This window comes from Crotalus tigris, unplaced genomic scaffold (assembly GCF_016545835.1).
Source record: "Crotalus tigris isolate CLP2741 ecotype Arizona unplaced genomic scaffold, ASM1654583v1 scf7180000018838.1047803, whole genome shotgun sequence".
Taxonomy (NCBI): domain Eukaryota; kingdom Metazoa; phylum Chordata; class Lepidosauria; order Squamata; family Viperidae; genus Crotalus; species Crotalus tigris.
This window is the reverse complement of record NW_024097227.1, coordinates 576269-595970: the sequence shown is the minus strand read 5'-3', so window position 1 is coordinate 595970 and position 19702 is coordinate 576269. Positions and strand designations below refer to the sequence as shown.

Genomic DNA, 19702 nt, shown 5'->3' with positions numbered 1-19702 from the left:
CCACACCCAGGCAATGGGTCACACCCACCCAGCACCCGACGATGCATAAGTGGGTTGTGGGTTGCAGTTTCGGCACTCGATCTCTAAAAGGTTCGCCATCACTGCCCTAGGCTGCAGAGGTTACCATTATTTTTCCATGTATAAGATGCTGCACTTGATTTTTGTGTTTGCAAGAAAAAATAGTATTTTATACACAGAAAAATACGGTACTTTGGATAAATAGACAGTTGAAGAAGTATCTAGGAAAATGTTTTGTATATATGAGTAGAACAGGAAAAGAAAGAACTATCTGTGGGGCCAAATCTTTGCTGAACTGTTGAAAAATGAATTAGGCATTTAGTTTCCTGGAGTTCCATAGATGCTGCTAATTTAACCCATTTGCTGTCTTTCCACTTGCTGCTAATTTAACCCACTTGCTGTATATCTGCTAGTGTCTCACTCACTTAATTGGGAACAAAGATGTATGAATTTTTATAGATTATGTTTTTAACTTTACCTAGTAAAGAATCTGGTTCCTGTGGTAACGTAATTCAAAATAATTTAAGCAATCCAAATATTATCAAAAAAGTAAATTAGTTCCTTAAATTTATTATTTAAAAATTTATAAGCCATTAATAAAAAATGGAAAATGTGCCATTTAAAATCAAGTATAATTTAAGACTTCAGGGAAGAAATGGTGAACCAAAGGCAGCTCCGCTAAGAGCAGAGCTAATGACTGCTGAAGAATGAAGGGCCAGTGAGCGGACCAGCTCTTTGCAATTCCTTTTTGGACAAGGAAGACTTGGGATCATCCACAAGTGCTCTAGGCAGTTGTTCCTTGTGTGGAGACAGCAAGAGCATTATATTGAGAGTTTTGAGCTCGGAGACAAGGAAACACTATCTTAGCCCAAACCGCATTAGACTCTTTTATGAACACAGGATTTGTATAATTTGTTTTCTAATCACTTTTGGAAATAGTTATCTGCTTTTCAGCTATTAGGAACCTTTGAAACAATATGTTTTATAACATCAGGTGAATTTCTTTCAATTCTTAGTGAAAGAATTTTTAAATACAAGTTTAAGGACTTTTTAAAAATTATTTTTTTTTAGTAATCAGCGAAAAGGTGATTAAAACATTGTTTTTTGAAAGTTACAAACATACTAAAGGTCGGGATGGATTTGAAATAAAAGTTTGAAATAAGAATCCTTCCCATGGGAAAATGCTGCTGTTTTGAATTCTTTTACAAAAACTATAGGATTTTGAAGGTTGTACACTAGAGGGAACCAGAAGGAACTGAAGATTACAATTAAAGATTAATATTTAAATATTACAGAATGGAGCCAAATACTTTTACTTTGATCATGTTAAAGGATATTTGTGAGTAATGTACCCAGAAGCTTAGAAGTAGGGGTGCTTGTATTATAGATAGACTTGTTTAAAAGATGTAAGAGGAACAATCTTTACTGGAAAAGACTAAGACTGATTTGAAAGTGGATTTAAAAATGACAGACTACAAGAATTATGTGGAAAAAGATGCCACCCTAGATATACAACTGAAACCAGCTGTTGTCTTTATGATTAAAGAGGATATACAAATAACAAACCCAAATAATGATGTCAATAACTTTCCTATATTGGATTTACAAAAGATTATTGTTAACAGTTTTGAAGACTTGTGAGAAGGGTAAGAAAAAAACCCAAGTTCTAAGACACTATTTGAATGTTAAAGAGCAAGATTGTTAAGTAAAAGGAAAAATATAAAGTTGATTTATTTTATCAAGTTTAAAATAGATAGTTATCAATGGACTTGATCAGGACAAAAAAATGAAGTTTTAAGAATTTGTTTATAAATAAGATATGGGAAGTAGGCATCAGTTATTTCATTTCAAGAGAAGGTAATAAGTTACAAAATTTATATTTGTGATGGAGGAATTCATTTCTTTATCTTTTTCTTTATTTTTTCTTTTCTATTTTTCTATTTTGTTTTTTAGTTTGTATTAGTGTTTATATTTTTAATTATAATATTTAATAAAATTACTATAAAAAGAATCAAGTGTAACTTAACTGGAAGCTGAAAATTTAAAGCCTATTTATATTGTTGATTATACAGTAACCTAAGCATTTTTTTCTTAACAGACTTTACATTCTAGCTGTTATAGATCATTATTATATTTGTACATTATCACTGAGCTTGTCTGAGAAAGCTCAAGAGTGTGGGGGTGTCATTCTTCCTAAAGAACTATATGTTGATTTCAGGACACTATATACATTGCACCAAGGACAATACAAACAGTGTTATGTCCCTGCACTTACTCTACTACAATAAAAATGCTCAAACCAGTGCAACAACAATCTATGTATATGCATTTTGTTCTTCTGAGGATTGCATTGAGCTTTCTGCAGCATGCTAAGGATTACATTTCAAATGGACAGGACTTTTTTTCTTTAAGGATTTTAGTATACGTTATTTTAAAATTTTATTTAAATGTTAAGTTCTTGGTCATTGAAGATCGAGATAGGAAAAGGTTAACTCTAATTTTTCCGGTCAGAAAGCAGAACTTAAGACTTCATTCCATGGAGTCTTTGCTCTGACCTGTAGTAAAGAAAAAGCGGTTGTTTTTATTCTTGAATCTTTTTTGCCTGTGAAACCTAAGAAAAAAGAAAGTCACAAAAATGAGCAGTCTATTATATTTTACTGTTCTGTCATTGAATAATTGGACAGATCAAATTCATGGATATGCTAGCCAACTTATTTATTTTTGCTGTTGCTGCTCTTTAGCTGTTGCTGTGCATGAAAGATACAGAGAACCAAGACCTCAGAGGTTATGTAGCTTCTAAAACATGGGTGTCAAACTTAATCGCATCACATGACATATTATGATGTAGCACGATGTTTTTTGCCATTGTGGAGCTGGGGTGGGCGTGGCCTGCGCGTGACACATCCAGCCCATGGGCTGCCAGTTTGACACCCTTTCTAAAACATTGCACAATAACCAGCGCCACTTGCCTCCTGCACACAGTCACTGTAATCAGTGTTGCATTTTCCACATTTGCAACTCACTGCCACAGGATAGGAATAGTAAGAGACAGCATGGTGTTGACAGCCAGGTATCATCACGGTCCTGTACACCAGGTCCTTGTATGTACACACATCCTGGGATAGGGCACTCGGTCTCCGGGGCAGTAGCTTCTTAACATTACTGTCCTGTAACAAAATGCCAATGGTTACTCTGTCTTCCTAATAAACTTTGTTTAAAATTATCCTGATAAAGTTAGATTCTGCTCTCCACTGTGCTCCTAATCACTATGCAACTGAAATTAGAAGGATCCTTTCATCACTATAAGAGCTTTTCAAACTAAAAGTCAAGCAACAGCAATCTTGCTGAAATGAGAAAACAGTTAAAACTGATCCTGTATAAAAAGATTATGAATTGTTTGAGCTATTAGAAAAGAATGTGCTTAGAATGGGCACTTTGGAAGGGCAATTGCTCATAGATAGCACCTACTGTGCCTGCAGAAAGTCCAAATTCATCTTTGGAGAAGACTTAAGAAGATCCACTGCAGAAACTCTGGAGAAATGACTGTCAGACCAATGTGACTTTGAGCACAAATGGGCTGTAAAAGGAAAAGTCAAGTTTTTTAACTAGACTTATCCCAATCTAAATTTCAAGGGATTCTACTATAGAACCATCAATTAAGATATGTAGTCATTGTTATTTAATTATTTGTGGCTTACTATTTTAAAAAAATAAGAATAATTTAAAAATGAAGCAGATCATAAGTGTCCAGAAGACAAGCTCTATAAACAGTAAAATATATGAGTAAAATTACCACTCTAAAGCATGGTCTGGGAGAAAAATTACATTTTCAGTGACTTTCTGAACATCATCAAACGGAACCATACAGACCTCTGGAGGGGCATGCTGTTTCAGAGGACAAATGCTAAGGCTTGCTTCTAGATTACATTACTTTATCAAACAGACATGTAGTGCATTCACTGTGCTGGACTTCACTGGACAGCTAGTAAGCATCAGAGATAATCAGTTCTTCAAACATGTTTTGATTTTTTTATTGGAAGAATCTTCTTCTAGTTTTTCTACAATTTGCAAACTAATGTCTTAATTAATTAGGATTAGAAGGAATGGCTTTTGATATAATCTGTCTCCCAGAGGAAGGAAGGAAGAAATTTTGGAAGTGTTGGAGAAGGTCAACAATATATTGAAAGAAACACAATTCTCTAATAGCTTAAACATCTGGAAAATTGAAATCCTGGTGTATCCTGCATATTAACTACCTACGTTTTTAGACCCAACTTGAGAAAATAATAAACAACCATGCATGAAGGGGGATGTCATATTAAAAGAAATTTCAAGTTATGTTCTTTTATTATCGAATATAACTTATTGCAAATTATTCTTGTAAATTTCTTCCCACTATTTATTCTCTTAAAGCAGCAGTGAAAAACTGCACCAGGCTTTGTATGACATATTTAGGACTCCATTCTACATCTTAAGACACCCAGTTTAATATGTCACCTTTTCCCCAAATTTAAAAAAAAATGCAGAAAGAAATCAAAGTTTGGGGTGCAATGTCATTAATGGGGAGGCATAAAACGCAGCCATTAGATCACAACAGCCACTTTACACACTTTTTGCATATTTGCTTTAAAGAAAGATAAGCAACTTCAGCCTGTATCCTTTTTTTTTTTTTTTGAAGCTTATAGCACCCCTCCCCTCAAAGCTGATTTTCACTTTCCCACCATTTCCAAGTCAGATATCCATAAAAACTTTGGTGCTATCCTAAATAAATGGAATATGAAAGAACCAGTTCCGAATGTCTAAAGTGCAGAACATAATCCCATTCATTTTCTGTTATCACTTCATATACTGTGGCTCCAGTCAGCCCAAAGCCCCAAATATCCATGTTCAGATATATGCTCAAGAAGAACTATAAGGAAAGACTCAGAAATATCTTACAAGACCATACCCAGGTCATGCAGAATCCTTCACAGATGGTGGTGTTGATAGCTAAGCAGTAGCCGCATTCTCTCTTCTCCACATGGATGACATAGTCAACAGGGATACAAAGAGCCAGACTTTGCCCCAAAGTCAAGGCAAATATTAGGGGCAGAGAGATGGAAAGGACAGGATTCATGCTGGATATAAAGATAAAGCAAAAGAAAATATCACTAGACTAGATAGAGACAAGTAGCATTTTAACAGGAACAGAAATCACACTCATAGCAACACCCTTTATATCTTCCTGGTCTCTCCTCCAATTCCATATTACTAGAAATTAAGGGGGAATTAATCTCATGCTAAATTGAAGGAAGGCACATTGAGATAATTCCCTGCTTAATCACTAAATGCATAGATGAGAAATGTACCATTTGCACTCATGGATGCCTACACACACACACACACACACACACACACACACACACACACACACACACACACACTATCTTCTTTGATCCAAAAGCAGATCCTATTTTTTCCTTTTCCTCCTTATTGTTTTAATGCTGTAACATTGTTGCTTTGACACTACTGTATAATAAGAACGTGAAAGCCAATCTGATTGTAGTTCTTACCTTCCTCTCTAATTCCACAGAAACTTTGCTAACAAGAAAGAACTGATAGTTCATCTTCAGGCAACAAAGGAACAAATATATATTTAAAACAAAGGGAAGGGAACAGAAGTTTTGCATGGAGTGGGAAAGCAAGAGAAGTATGTTTCATTCAGCTTGGACAGAAATCAAAAAGGTGCCCACTGGGATATATAAGATTTTAGTGGAACATGGGCTTCTAGGGTTGAGACAATTCATTGATTTAACAGGCCTTTGAATGAAATGCAACATTATTTTAAAAAATGTGGAGAAAATAGCAGCTTGACAACCCATCAAAATATACCAGTACAGGGCAGCAAACAGCCATTGGAAGAAGGGGAAGGAGGGGTAATGTCAGCCTTTTGCTGGGACAGAATGAAGCACTGGAAACCAGCTGTTTTGAATTAGAGTTGGAAAACATGGATGCAATGTGCAATGGGTTGGAAGTGGGAACAGGATGATGCCATCAGATCCTGTAGTCATTAAGTGGTGAGTGGCTCATACTAGCAATGAGCCAAACAAAAAGTGAAGAATCTGTCCCAACTCTTCTCCAGCACTTCAAATATTGGAAGACAGCAATATTTTCTTCTCTTATTTTTCTCTCTATTCTGTTATTCTGTCATTCTCTCTGTCTCTAATATTTTAAAAGAAAAAGCTGTTTCCTTGCAATAGTTGACTTCCTTGTAATGTTTGATTTCATACTAAGCTGATTTCTCGTGAACATTTTCTAGTTTGTCAAAGTTCTCAGCATGTGACACCTGAATAATTAGTGCTCTAATTTCAGCTTCATAAGCACACACACACTCCAAATGTTGCCAAATAATATCAAGCTCATGCAGGCAATTGTTTATTCAATGTGACCAATATTTATGCCACATACAGTATATCTAGTTCCTAAATGCAGGTATTCATATTTATTTATATTGAATTTCATCTCATTGTTCAAATGTATTGAAACGGTTTCAGATTTTGATATTTTCTGTGCTGTTATACTTTCCACACACACTTTGCTTCATTCAAACATTATTTCCAGAACCTGTAAACTAGTAAAGCCATTGACAGAGAAAAAAGTTTGACTAATGACAGATCAAATACTGATGAATGATGTAAAGAAGCATTGACAGCATAGTGAATACTTTTTGTTAAAAATCCTCTCAAGCAAACAGAATCCTGCTTAAAAAATGCTTCTAAGGGATAATCATGTTATTTTACAGCCAAAATGCACCTATCTTGTGGCACCTCAAAAACAAAGCAGTATGTATCATAAGTTTGTTTTGTTGAACACTACATGTCTACAAACATCATTTTTTTCTAGATTCACAGAGGCATATAAAGCTAGAAATGCATACCTATCAACTCTGCTGAGTTGTCCAATCTCAGAATACCTTAGGAAAAGAGAATCACTCTCTTGGCTGCAGTCTTTTCTTCATGCAGTCACCCTATGTGTCTTTGAGTTTGCTTCTGAGATAATGCCCAGTTCAGGCGCTGGGTGTGCATTTTATATTCTCCAGGTTAATTCCTGGCTGATCTACTGTTTATATAATTGCATTAATTGCTTCTACTAAACTCAGTAATATCTACTGCAGGAATCAAACAGGGCTCATTCCAAGGAAATGGAATTGGAAGAAGTGGAGTTAAAATATCTCTGCCTGCCTGAACTGTAATATTACTTTAAAATTCTTTTATTCTCCATAAAACAGAAATACATATTTCTGAGTCTATGTACATGTTACTATTGGGACTGAAGTATTTTGCCATACCATAGTTGAGCTTATACAACTTAGTTGATCAACTGCAGAACTATGTCAGGTCAAAAGCCACTGTGGAATTCTGGAATTTGACATCAATTGAGGTTGGCAGCTAAGATGATTTATTCTTGGCTCAGCTGTGGTGCAAGCCAAACTGCAAAAGGTCATCTGTATTTTTACATGAGTGACGTTCTGAAAGTTGGTGAAGTCTATTTCTCATTTTTGCTCACCCATACGGCAGGTCTTTTAATGCTGGCTTCTTTAGCAGAGGTGAAAAGCCCCAAATGACAGTGCAGAAGAGCAAGCAGGCTAGCAAACTGTTGGATCTTTATGCATTTCTTTTCCTTTTGTGTGGAATCAATGAGATTTGGTTATTCGAGTATTAAAATGCTCTACAATAAATCCCAGTTCATGAAGTCTAAGAAGCAGCTTGGACAGGACATACTGTAAAATAAATAGCACTGCTTCTAGGTTCATATTGGTCAAGTGAAGGGACAATTTGATTGGCATATTGTTTTCAGTATTCCTTGGTTAAAGAACATAGGAAAATGGAAAAATTGCCCTAGGGAAGTGCCCATAAACTCTTGTACAGACATCATCTCCAATATAATGAAGTTAGTTTCAGTGAGGGATATATATAGAATAAAGGAGTCAAAATTCTGATACACAATGAATACAACTAAAAAAAAATACACGATTTTCTGCACTTTTATTTATTTAGCAAAAAAGTTCATCTGGTCACAGGAAATTAGTTATTTCATTCTTAGAACCTTTAATAATATATATTTGCCTACATGAGAAAAATAGACTGAATGTCTGAGACCAGCACTAATTTATTTCCCATCCTTTCTTGTTGATTGCATAGCAAGCATGCTATGAAGAATATGACTATTACAATTATTTAAACTCAGAAATATAACACAAAAGAAATGGATAGAGTATGAGAAGGAGAGAGGGGGAGGGAGGAAGGTTCTTAGAAAATATTGGTCAACCCTTCTGTTTAGTTCAATAGAACACTCATTAAAATTACATGTAATAACTGTGGGACAGAAAATGTAATTATAAAATCATCCTCCTGACTTATTTTCCAGCATAATTATAGACCATTATTAGGCTGATTTCTGGAAATGTATATGGTATCTAGGAATACTGAAAAGTTTAATAATGGAGGTTATAATATTTAAACTTTTTAAAGTGTTCGTATTGTACACATTTTCTTATTTATTCCCATTAGCATTTATTCCAAGATAATTTGCAAAGTTAAATTGTAATAAAAGAAGCTGGGTATACATTTGAGTGTCCAAAACTTTTGTAAAAAATATTTGAACATTATAAAATTAAATATTCATAATGTCAAATAACTGTTATCTATGTGTCATTTAATATCACTCATATGACATCATTTGAAAATTTCTGGTTTTCTGCACTAAAGAATAATTTCATTTTCTATGATAGATGAATTCTCATGGTTAGCAAAAAGAAGCAAGATTCCAACATATAGCAACATTATCCATGACTGTGACATTACATTTCTGTATATGTAATTTTGCTTTGCTCCAGATATTCTCAGAATTCTCTTCTAGAAAAGTTTTGTCCAGGACCTACACCAATGTATCAGTTTTATATTTAATCTTGCTATGACTGACAAACCTAATTCAAATCTATTGTATTTAATGCTGACTATCTATTAAATTAATGACCGCCAAGAGTCACTAAAATCTGAAAATGCCAACCAATGACAGCTGGTCCTTGCCATTTAACTGTGAATCATTCATTTTTAACCTTTCTTTTAACCAAAACAACCTACTAACTGACATCAATCATTTACACTTTCATGAAATGGAAGCTACCATTTTTATATTGCTATCAAATGAGTAATCCCATCCAATTGAAATAACAAGCACTAGATGTGCTCCAGAGATAAATGCTACAGAAAATGAAAGATTAATATTAAAAATTCAGGCAATTTAAAGATATCACAATGTTGCATAAATGTAAGATTATTACTGAAAAAATAAGCATTTTTGCTTTTGCTTCCTGTAAAGAATTACATTTGAATAGGAAGTGGGAAACATCTGTTGGATCATGTGTTAAGTGGATATAAATCCAGTAAGTTGACAGGAAGCAGAATCTTACCCAGAATGTCTTAAAAGCAGTTTAGAAAGACCAGCTGTCAAAGGACTCTTTATCCACAGTATGTCAGAACTGTGGAAAATACATGAAGACAAAGCCAAGAAAGACAAAAATATTAGGAAAGGACTTAACAAAGAGCAACAGAAACCTGGCAGAATTGAAGATAGAAATGGACATGGGGAAAAAAGGAAAATCTTTCAAAGGAATCAAGTCATTCTAATCTCAAATTGGTATGCTAAAAGATAACATAGACAGATAGTAATTTATTCAAAGATCAAAAGAAAAATTGAAGGGATACACTGAAATATTATAGAGGTGTCAATCTCCAAAGTTCCTGAGAAGATATTCCCTACTTACAAGCTCTAGTAATAGAAGAGGAAGTTAGATCAGCACTCTGGTCAGCACCAAGTTGAAAGACTCCACTACAGGAATTGATGATACAAAATTATGGCAAGCAACAAAAGTGTTTGCTATTTGCTATTTTTGTGACTTTTCCTGCTATTTAGCCACCCATACTCATGTATTTGAGGCTATATAAAATGAATAAATAAACCAGTGGTTCTCAACCTTTCTAATGCCGCGACCCCATAATACAGTTCCCCATGTTGTGGTGACCCTCAACCACTTATACATCACCAGGTGCTAGGGGCGTGGCCAAAGAAAAAGGGGGAAAAATGGTGGACAGCCTTGTTTGGCGACCCCTGTGAAATGGTCGTTTGACCCCAAATGGGGTCCCGATCCACAGGTTGAGAACCACTGAAATAAACGTTTTAGGAAACTTATCTATGGAAATGTAAGAATGTTTAGTGAGGAGCGTTAAAAGTTAAATCTTTTGAGTTAAATGCTGTGCTAACAATCTTGTCTTTTTTGTTCCAGTGCAACTGAGGAAATTGGTACTCATGAAATTATACTATTTCTATAAAATCTGGAATTCTGAAATATTAAATTGATTTTGGTTCAATTTTCTTTTAGTTTTTTATACTTGTAGCAGACAAGCACCATCTTGTGGCTTACTTAGAGCATCTCTTTCATTTTCTTTTGTACTGCCTTTTAGATTTTCTAGTTGCTGACATCAAGCAAGGTAACTCTGCATTTATTAGAATTTCCCTCCCTCCTTCTTCCTAATGAGGATGCTCATTTCTGAAAGAAGAAAGGAACCCCTTAGTCACATAACTTTAAACTACACAATTAGAAGTCATATTAGAAAAGCAGTTTACACTCCTGATTTTTATTTCCAGCAAGGCAACACAAGTAAGATGCTCCCCAAAAGTTAGATAGTGGCAGTGAAAACTACCAAGCCACTAACTCAAAGCAGGGGATGGGACCAAGGTGTGAACATCCAGGCATCCAAGACAAGCTTTCAGACTCACCATACAGGCACAGTGCAAAGATAATATATATGAAAATATGAAAGATCAAAATATGCATTTTAAACAATATCTTATGTAAACTAGCTTTAACATTTAGACTGAAAGAAAATTCAACATTTGTTCTAAAGATTGAGGCCATTTGTTGAATTTTTAAATTAAGTAGCACTGACCTATTACTTCAATGCAGTAGGAACACCTATTTGCCAATTTTATAGAGCACAGAATTCTAAGGTTGTCTTTATATTCTTAATAGAGAAAAGGAAGACATCATAATTGATTATACACATTACAATGCCTTCACTGAACTAGTTAAATGTATTTTAAATCAAATATTCATTTTGGGTAAAGAATGATTTTATTATCAATATTTTAATGTATTGATTTTCTCTTTTTTAAAAATACTGTTATTAACGATTTTAATAGTAAAAAGTAAAACAAACTGAAATCAAAAAGAGGCAGAATAGAGATTAAAAGTGCAGGGAAAAAGGGAAAAAAGAAAAAAGTTAAAGAAATTACTTTCACATAAGTACAAGCAACTTGATATTACATTATAGAAATCACTTCCTCCTGTATCTTAAACTTTATCCATCCACAAATCCAAACATGATTACTATTTCTGTCCAGTTTCAGCAAAAAGTCCAGATTGTAGTATTTGTTTTAACCCTGATCACAGTTCAAATGTATGTTCCTTTCCTTTGCTAACATTCTTCATCTTTGCTTCATTAAGATGCTCCTGTAACATTTGATACTAATCTCATGTACAAAACACATTTATATTTTCATTTTAAAACGTATGGAGTACTGGCTACCTGACCTTTGGAAAATGCCAGGATGAATTTAGGTGTTGTACTGGGAGTAGAAAACATGGGCAACAGCTGGATTCAAATAAAAGTTTCTTTTTACAGTAACATTTTTATTGTTTTGACCACACTTGACTTCTTGTAATCTAGCATGAATATTGATTATTCACTTTGGATATTCTGGATTTAAAATACTTTACTGAATAAAGTCTGTAATTCTTGCTTATTTGTATCTATACTATTTTCCCAATGATATAATTTGCTTAAATCTTTTACAATGAACATTTATGCTGCTTCAGAAGACATATTTGTAGTATCAGAATGCTTTTACTTGTCCAAAACAATGAGATAACTCCCCAAATTATGTGTTGACAATAAAAATGCATAAAAATTTAATTTAATCTTAGCATGAGGTGGCATGAAGATGATGAGCTTCAAAATTATCACTTATACTTTAAAATAACCTGGACAATTTTTTTCCTGGAAAAAAAACCACTTGGATATTAATCCCAATTTATGAAAACATTCAGGATCACTAGGAAGGCTATAAAGGACTGTGTTTTTGGATGTGGCTAAATCCTTGTGCCAATTAGGAATATGACTTAACTCAATATGAGAAAATAAAATAATTTTATTACCACAATGTATTTCCATAACAGTTAATAATATTTTGCTTCCCACTTCGAAAAACTTCAGGTTGTTTCATTGGTGTTACTGTACTTAGGTAAATAACAAACATTTATAATTTTTTAAACTATATTTTCAATAATAATAATGGCAACATTCTTATTTGTTACATTAACTTCAACCTATAGAAAACATGGGAAAACTAACAAAGGGTTAAGGGAAGAAATCTTGCTTTGCTTTTCTACTGAGAAAATATAGGCTATTCTGCTTACTAAAAATTGTTCTTACTTATTCACAGGTCAAATCCTTAAGGGAGGGATGTGCATACTTCTGATATACAATTGTATCTACAAGAAATGGGTTGCTCTATAAGACAAGCTTTTAAGAGATTTGTTCAACATATATTTTCAAAAGAATTGGGATAAATTACTGTAAAAACAAAAGTTATTGAAACAAAATGTGTGAAGTGGAGCTCCTTTGCAGAACTATATTGACTCTGATCATCAGAGTATTTCATTTCAATGCAGGCAATGAGATGGGCTTCTTTGTAAATATCATTCGAAATATGTTGCAAAACAATAAAGACACAGCAGTGGCCTCTTCAACATGCTAGCCCATGCTACACCTGGTATTGGGATAAGATATTGGGATACACTTGGCAAAACAGCTTCAAAGGGCATGTCAATCTATGTGCCCACACAATACGAATAGAAAAATAACATTGAATTTAAATATATTATCTAACTGAACAATTAATTCTTCTAAAAAGAAAAAATATTTGGTTTAAGTAAAGAGCTTTCCAGCTTCTTTCATTTTTTTTCTTCTGTCGATTTTGGAGATTGCAGTCCATCCTGCCTCTCGCATCTTTCTTACAGTGGCAAGTTTCATCGAAGATCCTGGAGTTTTCAGAATAGATGGAGCTTGAATCTATAGATAAAATGCTTGACTTAGTATTTGGTAAGTAGTCATTCTGAAGTCAAATTTGGCTTCCAGGGAATTACTAATACCTGCTTTGGTGTCCGGACGTATAGATGAGAAGATTCTGAGTAATTTTTATTCAGCTTTTTAAACATTTCTTGTTCTGTTACAATACTCTTGGGGGAAAAATAATTGTTAAAAGTAAATATTTCCATCTACCGAATCTCTTCTTTCATGTTTCATTAGATCCCACAAAAACTAAATTATATCTCATTTAGGGTGTTGTATTAGCCACTAAAATGTACTACTCTTTCTCTTTCTCTCTCAGTTCACAAAGAAGGTGATCTAAATTCATAGTATGAATGGAGATCTACTCTTTGCCATCTGTTCCACAGTAATCTTCATTGCCCTCACTGCTTCCGTACATTATAGGACAAGAAAGTATTAGTCAATGGTGGAGAAAAAAGAACTCTTACATTTTTTTTGCTTTCACATGTAATGTAGGGCTTCTGTGTATAGTAAATAAAAATGTGGACATGAAATATATATTACAATGAATAAGTCCCCCAAATCTCTAATCAAAAATAACCTAATCATATTCCAATATTCCTAGAATATACAGTATAATTCAGACAGTTGATAAACGTAACAGTATAATGCAGTTCTCTAAACAATATTTCTGTGGAATCAGTTAATAAAGTCTCAGCAGACTAATTAGATATGGCATTTATAAATGAGAAAAGTAAACAAATACCATTAAATCAAGAACAAATACAATGTAGGTGTATTCTGAAGGAAAACATTGAATGCTTACAGAAAGTCTGGAAGGAATTCCAGATAAATTAATTGGGAATTTTGATAGTATCATAGTGATAGTATCAAATATCAATTCATTAACTGGAATCCTACAGCACTGAAGAATAAAAAATATGCCCAGTTGACCATCCTTTTATTTTACAGATTTCATTTCACTTAATTCAATAATTGTGAATGACATCCTTAGATAATGGAAAAATAATTTCCAAGTGAAGAATCTAATGCATCCTACAAGAAACAGAGCCATGTATAGCATTTTAGGAGGCATATTTACTCCCTATGGCAAAGCCGTTCCTGAGATTCTGGGCTTGAATGGACATTAATGGAAGACACCTGCTTCATGTAATCCTAATACATTACAGTTTGACAATTTATCTGAATACTTTCTAGATAACCAAATATAAGTCAAAGAACACTACTGTCTTCCAGAAGAGCCTTCTCTGCCACAGCATCCACTCTTTGGAACATCCTACTCACCAGGGTAAGACCTGCCCCCAATCTCCTATCATTCTGTAAGAGCCTAAAGACCTGGCTCTGCAAGTTGGCCTATGGACCCAAAGGGGAGTTCAACTGGTAGCTGCTACATTGGTAGCAGATGCCACCTCCCCTCCCCTGTTTTCTGCTCCCCACTTGCACATACTTTTTTACTAATCATATTGATGTATTTTCTTTGTTTTCTTTTTCCTTGGATATTTTATTGTTCTCTTTTACTTTTGCTTTGTTTAAACTTTTTAGGTTTTTTTTGTTTTTTATGATTGTGAACCATCTAGAGTAGCCCCATGGCAAGATAGACGGCAAATAAATGTAATAATAATAATACATATATGTGTGGGATAACCATTTATTTTACAAATCTGGAAAAATTATTTCCAAATTTTGAGAATTTTTGTTAGTTACTCTCTCCACCAAGACCTGCTGGAGGGATTCCAAGGCTACATGTATTTTGTTATCCACCTATAGAAAAAAGAACACTGAACTACGACAGTAATGATGGTTATACTTAGTCTATATCTAAAAGTAATCAGATATTTAGTATCAAGTTAGCTTTAATTTATAAAATACCAAACATTATTTCATAGCTTACACAATTTTTATTCCTAATCAGTTTCTGGAAAGTTTGTAAACTGCAACATAAAAGGAAAAAACTTTAAATATTACTGGGGCATTATAATTCATTATAATAGCATTTGTGCTCTGCTAATCTTGACAATATCAGAAAGATCAAATTAATATACAAATTTATATATAGCAAGCAGTTGAAAAAGGGCATGCTCAATGGTCCCAATTCGCTTATTTTACAATGGCATCACTATTTCATATACAGAATTTTCTTGTATTTCTTCTCTGCAACTATGGAAGGAAAATATTTTAAACACAGCAATGGAAAAGCTTTCAACACTTTGAAGCTTCTAACTGCTGGAATATACTGCTGGTATTATTAAAATTTTCCAATTTTCAGGAACAATTAGAGAAACCTAGTGTTCATAATCATTATTACACCATTGTACAAACTTTTCCATATCAGAAAAAGGTTAACAGGAGAAAGCCTAAGAGTGTTAATTTTCAACATTAATGTTATATTCCATGTAAATTGTAAGCCACGATCAAGGATGAAATGGGCTAGCTGCTGCACAGGAAAATAGGATGACTTTAATTAGTATTTTTGAGGTCACAGATTCAAGTCTGAACTTAAAATAACCATATTCTTGCCTGTGTTTTCATCATGTCTGCATGAAGACATAGAATTGTTTTAGGAATGTATCTTCACATCTGAATCTCTGAGCTTAAAAATTTATCAATCAGGGACCTAAAATATCTTTTTTACTTGAAATGTCTTAAAGGCAGCTGGAATATAATTACTACATGTATATCTCAAGAATTGAAGATTGACAGTTGCAGTTCTCTATGCATGTTGGAAAGAATATATTATATATGTTTTCTTACTATCAGAAAAAAATGCCATTGCCAGATACTTAGATGCCCATCTATTCACCAGATATGTTTAGGTTTTCTGGCAAAAATGTAATTTTAATAGTTTGTGATTAATATCCAATTTCTTTTTACAGAACCAGGACTTTGTTATTTTTCATTCAGTAGATGTTCTAAAATAAATGGCTACATTATCCATGTATAATATGGTATTTATTTCTCTCCTACTTAAGCAGCACTTTCCCCCACAGATTTTCAATTATAGCCTTCAATATTTCTTTGATACACAATAGTTAGATTTTTAAGAATGAACTCAGTATCACTTGTTTGTGTCTACTGACTCACTTTTTTCCTTTGGGAAAGTTTCTATTATACTTGCTTACTTTCATCTATAGCTACCAATTAAGAGCTAAATCCTTTTAATTCCCTTATTAACTTGATTTTGTCTTTTGATCTATTTTTTCACTGACCTTTAGTTAAGTAGTTAATGTGCCACTTTTTATAATTTATTGGGATTAAAGTTTTAAATGATTAATTGGAAATGGCAGCTGTTGTTAATGAGTCCTTCTTATTTCCAATAAATAAAAGATTTATTTTGGTTCAGGTAAGAACAGGTTGATAAAGGTTGGATTGGAAATATTTTTCTCCCTTTCTTCTCATCTCCAGTCTGGCTGTCCTTCCCTTATTTGTTCCAAGGATTCATGCTTAGTTAAATCTGACCTTGAATCTGATTCTTCACACCAGCTTATCTTCTTTGGAAATAGTATATTTGGTGCTCTTTCCAATTGCCATTGTTTCCCTCTGCCTCAAATAGAATACTGCCCCTTTAGCAGAGGATGAATATCAATATAGTTTAAAATCTATACTGGAATAATTTAAACCTTTTCCCCCTTGCCAACTCCCACACCCCAAATATCCATCTTTCCTGCAAGAAGAAAGAGTATTTAAACGTTATATTTGTTTTATATCCAGAATAGATTAGAACCACTAATTGTCCATTAGGTCACTTTGGTTAATCTGTCGTCAAAGAAGTTGGGTGAAAAGAATTTTATCTGCTCCTATTCATCTCACTTGTAGTAATTTGCACCATAATTTTGTCTGGAGGGGGAAAGTTTCTACCCAGGTCATGATAATAACAGTTTCAAAATGATTTATTTTTCCAATCTTTTTCATCTCTATATTGCCAGCCCACTTTCCTTGAGAGGTTGTGTACTGTATTTCTTATTCACATGATACATCAAATCAATATCAACACCAGTGCAAGAAACTTCAACTCTCACATATTCACATCCTCCCTATTTTCTAATTGTATCCCATCCTCAAGAGATACAAGTTCTTCACTTTCCCTGAATAATACTGCAGATTATTAAGAGAGGCATAAAAATTTAAACTGAACTCACTTATCTTGTTGCACTATAGCAAGTCTTCTAGTTTAAGTTGTTGTTCATCTTTGGAATTATTCTGCAAATCCAAGTTCTTTCTACGTTATTTCCTTGTTTTGATCTTACATTTCTTGTGTTCTTCATCATATTTCCCTATTCTATTGATAATGCAACACCCCCTTCTCAAAGAGTGCAATAGGGCTTGCAAAAAAAATTACAATAAAGTGAATCCATCAATGGGAAAAATTTAATAAACCAGAAGCAAAGAAGCTATTATGGAATCTCTGAAGCAAGTTGCTTGTATCTCTTAGTCTTCCTTACTATGTTGGCAATATTGAGAGTCAATAAAAGATTCTCTTGCCCAGACACCATCCTATATATTTACATTTTTCCAGTCATATCATCTACACCCGTAACCTTACAATTTAAAAATATTTTCACTTTATTTATAACTTCCTTTTCATAATTTTTTAATCAAGCCCTGATGAATGCCCTGCTCTTGCTCTAAAAATAATTTCAAAATCATGAATAACTGAAACAGTTGAAGCTATTTAACTTACATTAAATATTATTATTTAAATTAATAAAATAATTCTACTTTTTGTACATGTTTCCAGCCATTTCAATAAAAAGCAAGAGTAATTTTTAAATTAATACCAGGAGGTCAGTATTGTCAGAGCTGTCTGACCGAGAATCCAATTCCAAAATAACTTTTCTTTTCTTTTTTCTTCCTTCTGAAACTAAATTGGTGCTTTCTCTTAGCAGTTTAGATTTTGGTGGTGTCTTTACAGTATATGTCTATGAAAAATAAAATATTAGAAACAAGCTATTATAGCTTTTAAACAGCTAAACCATAAGGGGTTCTTAAAATGTTTTAAGCAACATAATGTTAAATGTCTCACTTGATGCAATTTCTTACAGTTTATGAGGGAAGGTATCTGAAACAATTCCACAAGGTAATAGCACATTAACATTTTCGTTTGTGCATATACAGAGGACTTGAGGGACAGGATATGGAACATCCTAATGAATCAAAATAATAATAATCCCAGTAAGACTGCTCCCCCATGAAAAAAATTCAACTATGTACATTACTATTCCTGTAAATCACAGGTGTCAAACTTGCTGCTTCACATGACGTGTTGCAATGTATCGTGACTTTTTTTGCATTGCTATAGCTGGGGTGGGCGCAGTCTCTGTATGATGCAACGGGCTCGCAGGCCGGCACGGCAGTTTGATACCTCTGCTGTAAACCTTTTGAGGAATAGCTGGCTGATCGGCCGTACTCAGTGTATGGTCCTCAATGGAACTGCATCTACATGGAGGGAAGTGTGTAGTGGGGTGCCCCAGGGCTCTGTTCTAGGCCCAGTGCTCTTCAACATCTTCATCAATGATTTGGATGCGGGGATAGATGGGGAACTCATCAAATTTGCGGATGACACCAAGCTGGCAGGAATAGCCAACACTCCAGAAGACAGGCTTAAGATACAGGAGGACCTGGACAGACTTGAACACTGGGCGCTATCTAACAAAGTGAAATTCAATGATGAAAAAAGTAAGGTTCTATATTTAGGCAAGAAAAACCAAATGTACAGGTATAGTATAGGGGGTACCTTGCTCAATAGTAATAATTGTGAGAGGGATCTCGGAGTCCTAGTAGACAATCACTTAAATATGAGCCAGCAGTGTGCTGCAGCTGCCCAAAAAGCCAATACAGTGCTGGGCTGCATTAACAGAGGGCTAGAATCAAGATCACGTGAAGTATTAATACCACTTTACAATGCCTTGGTAAGGCCACACTTGGAATACTGCATCCAGTTTTGGTCACCACGATGTAAAAAAGATGCTGAGATTCTAGAAAGAGTACAGAGAAGAGCAACAAAGATGATTAGGGGACTGGAGGCTAAAACACATAAGGAACGGTTGCTGGAATTGGGTATGTCTAGTTTAACAAAGAGAAGGATGAGGGGGGACATGATAGCAGTGTTCCAATATCTCAGGGGCTGCCACAAAGAAGAGGGAGTCAAGCTATTCTCCAAGGCGCCTGAAGGCAGGACGAGAAGCAACGGATGGAAACTGATCAAGGAGAGAAGCAACCTAGAACTAAGGAGAAACTTCCTGACAGTTAGAACAATTAACCAATGGAACAACCTGCCTCCAGAAGGTGTAAATGCTCCAACACTGGAAGTTTTTAAGAAGAGACTGGACAGCCATTTGTCTGAAATGGTGTAGGATTCCTGCCTGAGCAGGGGGTTGGACTCGATGACCTCCAAGGTCCCTTCCAACTTTATTGTTATTATTATTATTATTATTAATTATTATTATTATTACTACTACTACTACTACTTAGGGTTATATTACATTACACTATGCAATTTATGCATGCATGTATGT

At 34.2% G+C, this 19702-nt stretch overlaps 2 protein-coding genes across 2 annotated transcripts in view; both read right to left on the bottom strand.

The window, feature by feature from the left end:
• Nucleotides 1-23: 23 nt before the first annotated feature.
• TSHB (thyroid stimulating hormone subunit beta) lies at nt 24-7043 on the bottom strand. The gene is made up of 3 exons (XM_039356931.1): nt 6935-7043; nt 4967-5135; nt 24-3185 (listed from the first exon to the last, which is right to left on the bottom strand). The coding sequence occupies exons 2-3, from the start codon at nt 5132-5134 to the stop codon at nt 2955-2957; spliced, it is 399 nt and encodes a 132-aa protein (XP_039212865.1). The 5' UTR covers nt 5135; nt 6935-7043; the 3' UTR covers nt 24-2954.
• Nucleotides 7044-12064: 5021 nt separating this feature from the next.
• Nucleotides 12065-19702, bottom strand: part of SYCP1 (synaptonemal complex protein 1) — a 67128-nt gene continuing 59490 nt past the window's right edge. Inside the window, exons 31-33 of the mRNA XM_039356906.1 lie at nt 17966-18106; nt 13271-13357; nt 12065-13190 (exon numbers count right to left, since the gene is read on the bottom strand). Of these exons, the coding sequence (XP_039212840.1) occupies nt 13047-13190; nt 13271-13357; nt 17966-18106 (372 nt within the window). The 3' untranslated portion in view covers nt 12065-13046. The remainder of the gene's footprint in view (nt 13191-13270; nt 13358-17965; nt 18107-19702) is intronic.

Coding starts and splice junctions, on each gene's coding strand:
- TSHB (XM_039356931.1), bottom strand. CDS start 5,134: ATGAATCCTGTCCTTTCCATCTCTCTGCCCCTAATATTTGCCTTGACT. Junction 3,186..4,966: donor AAGGATTCTGCATGACCTGG/GTATGGTCTTGT, acceptor ATTTTGTTACAG/GACAGTAATGTTAAGAAGCT.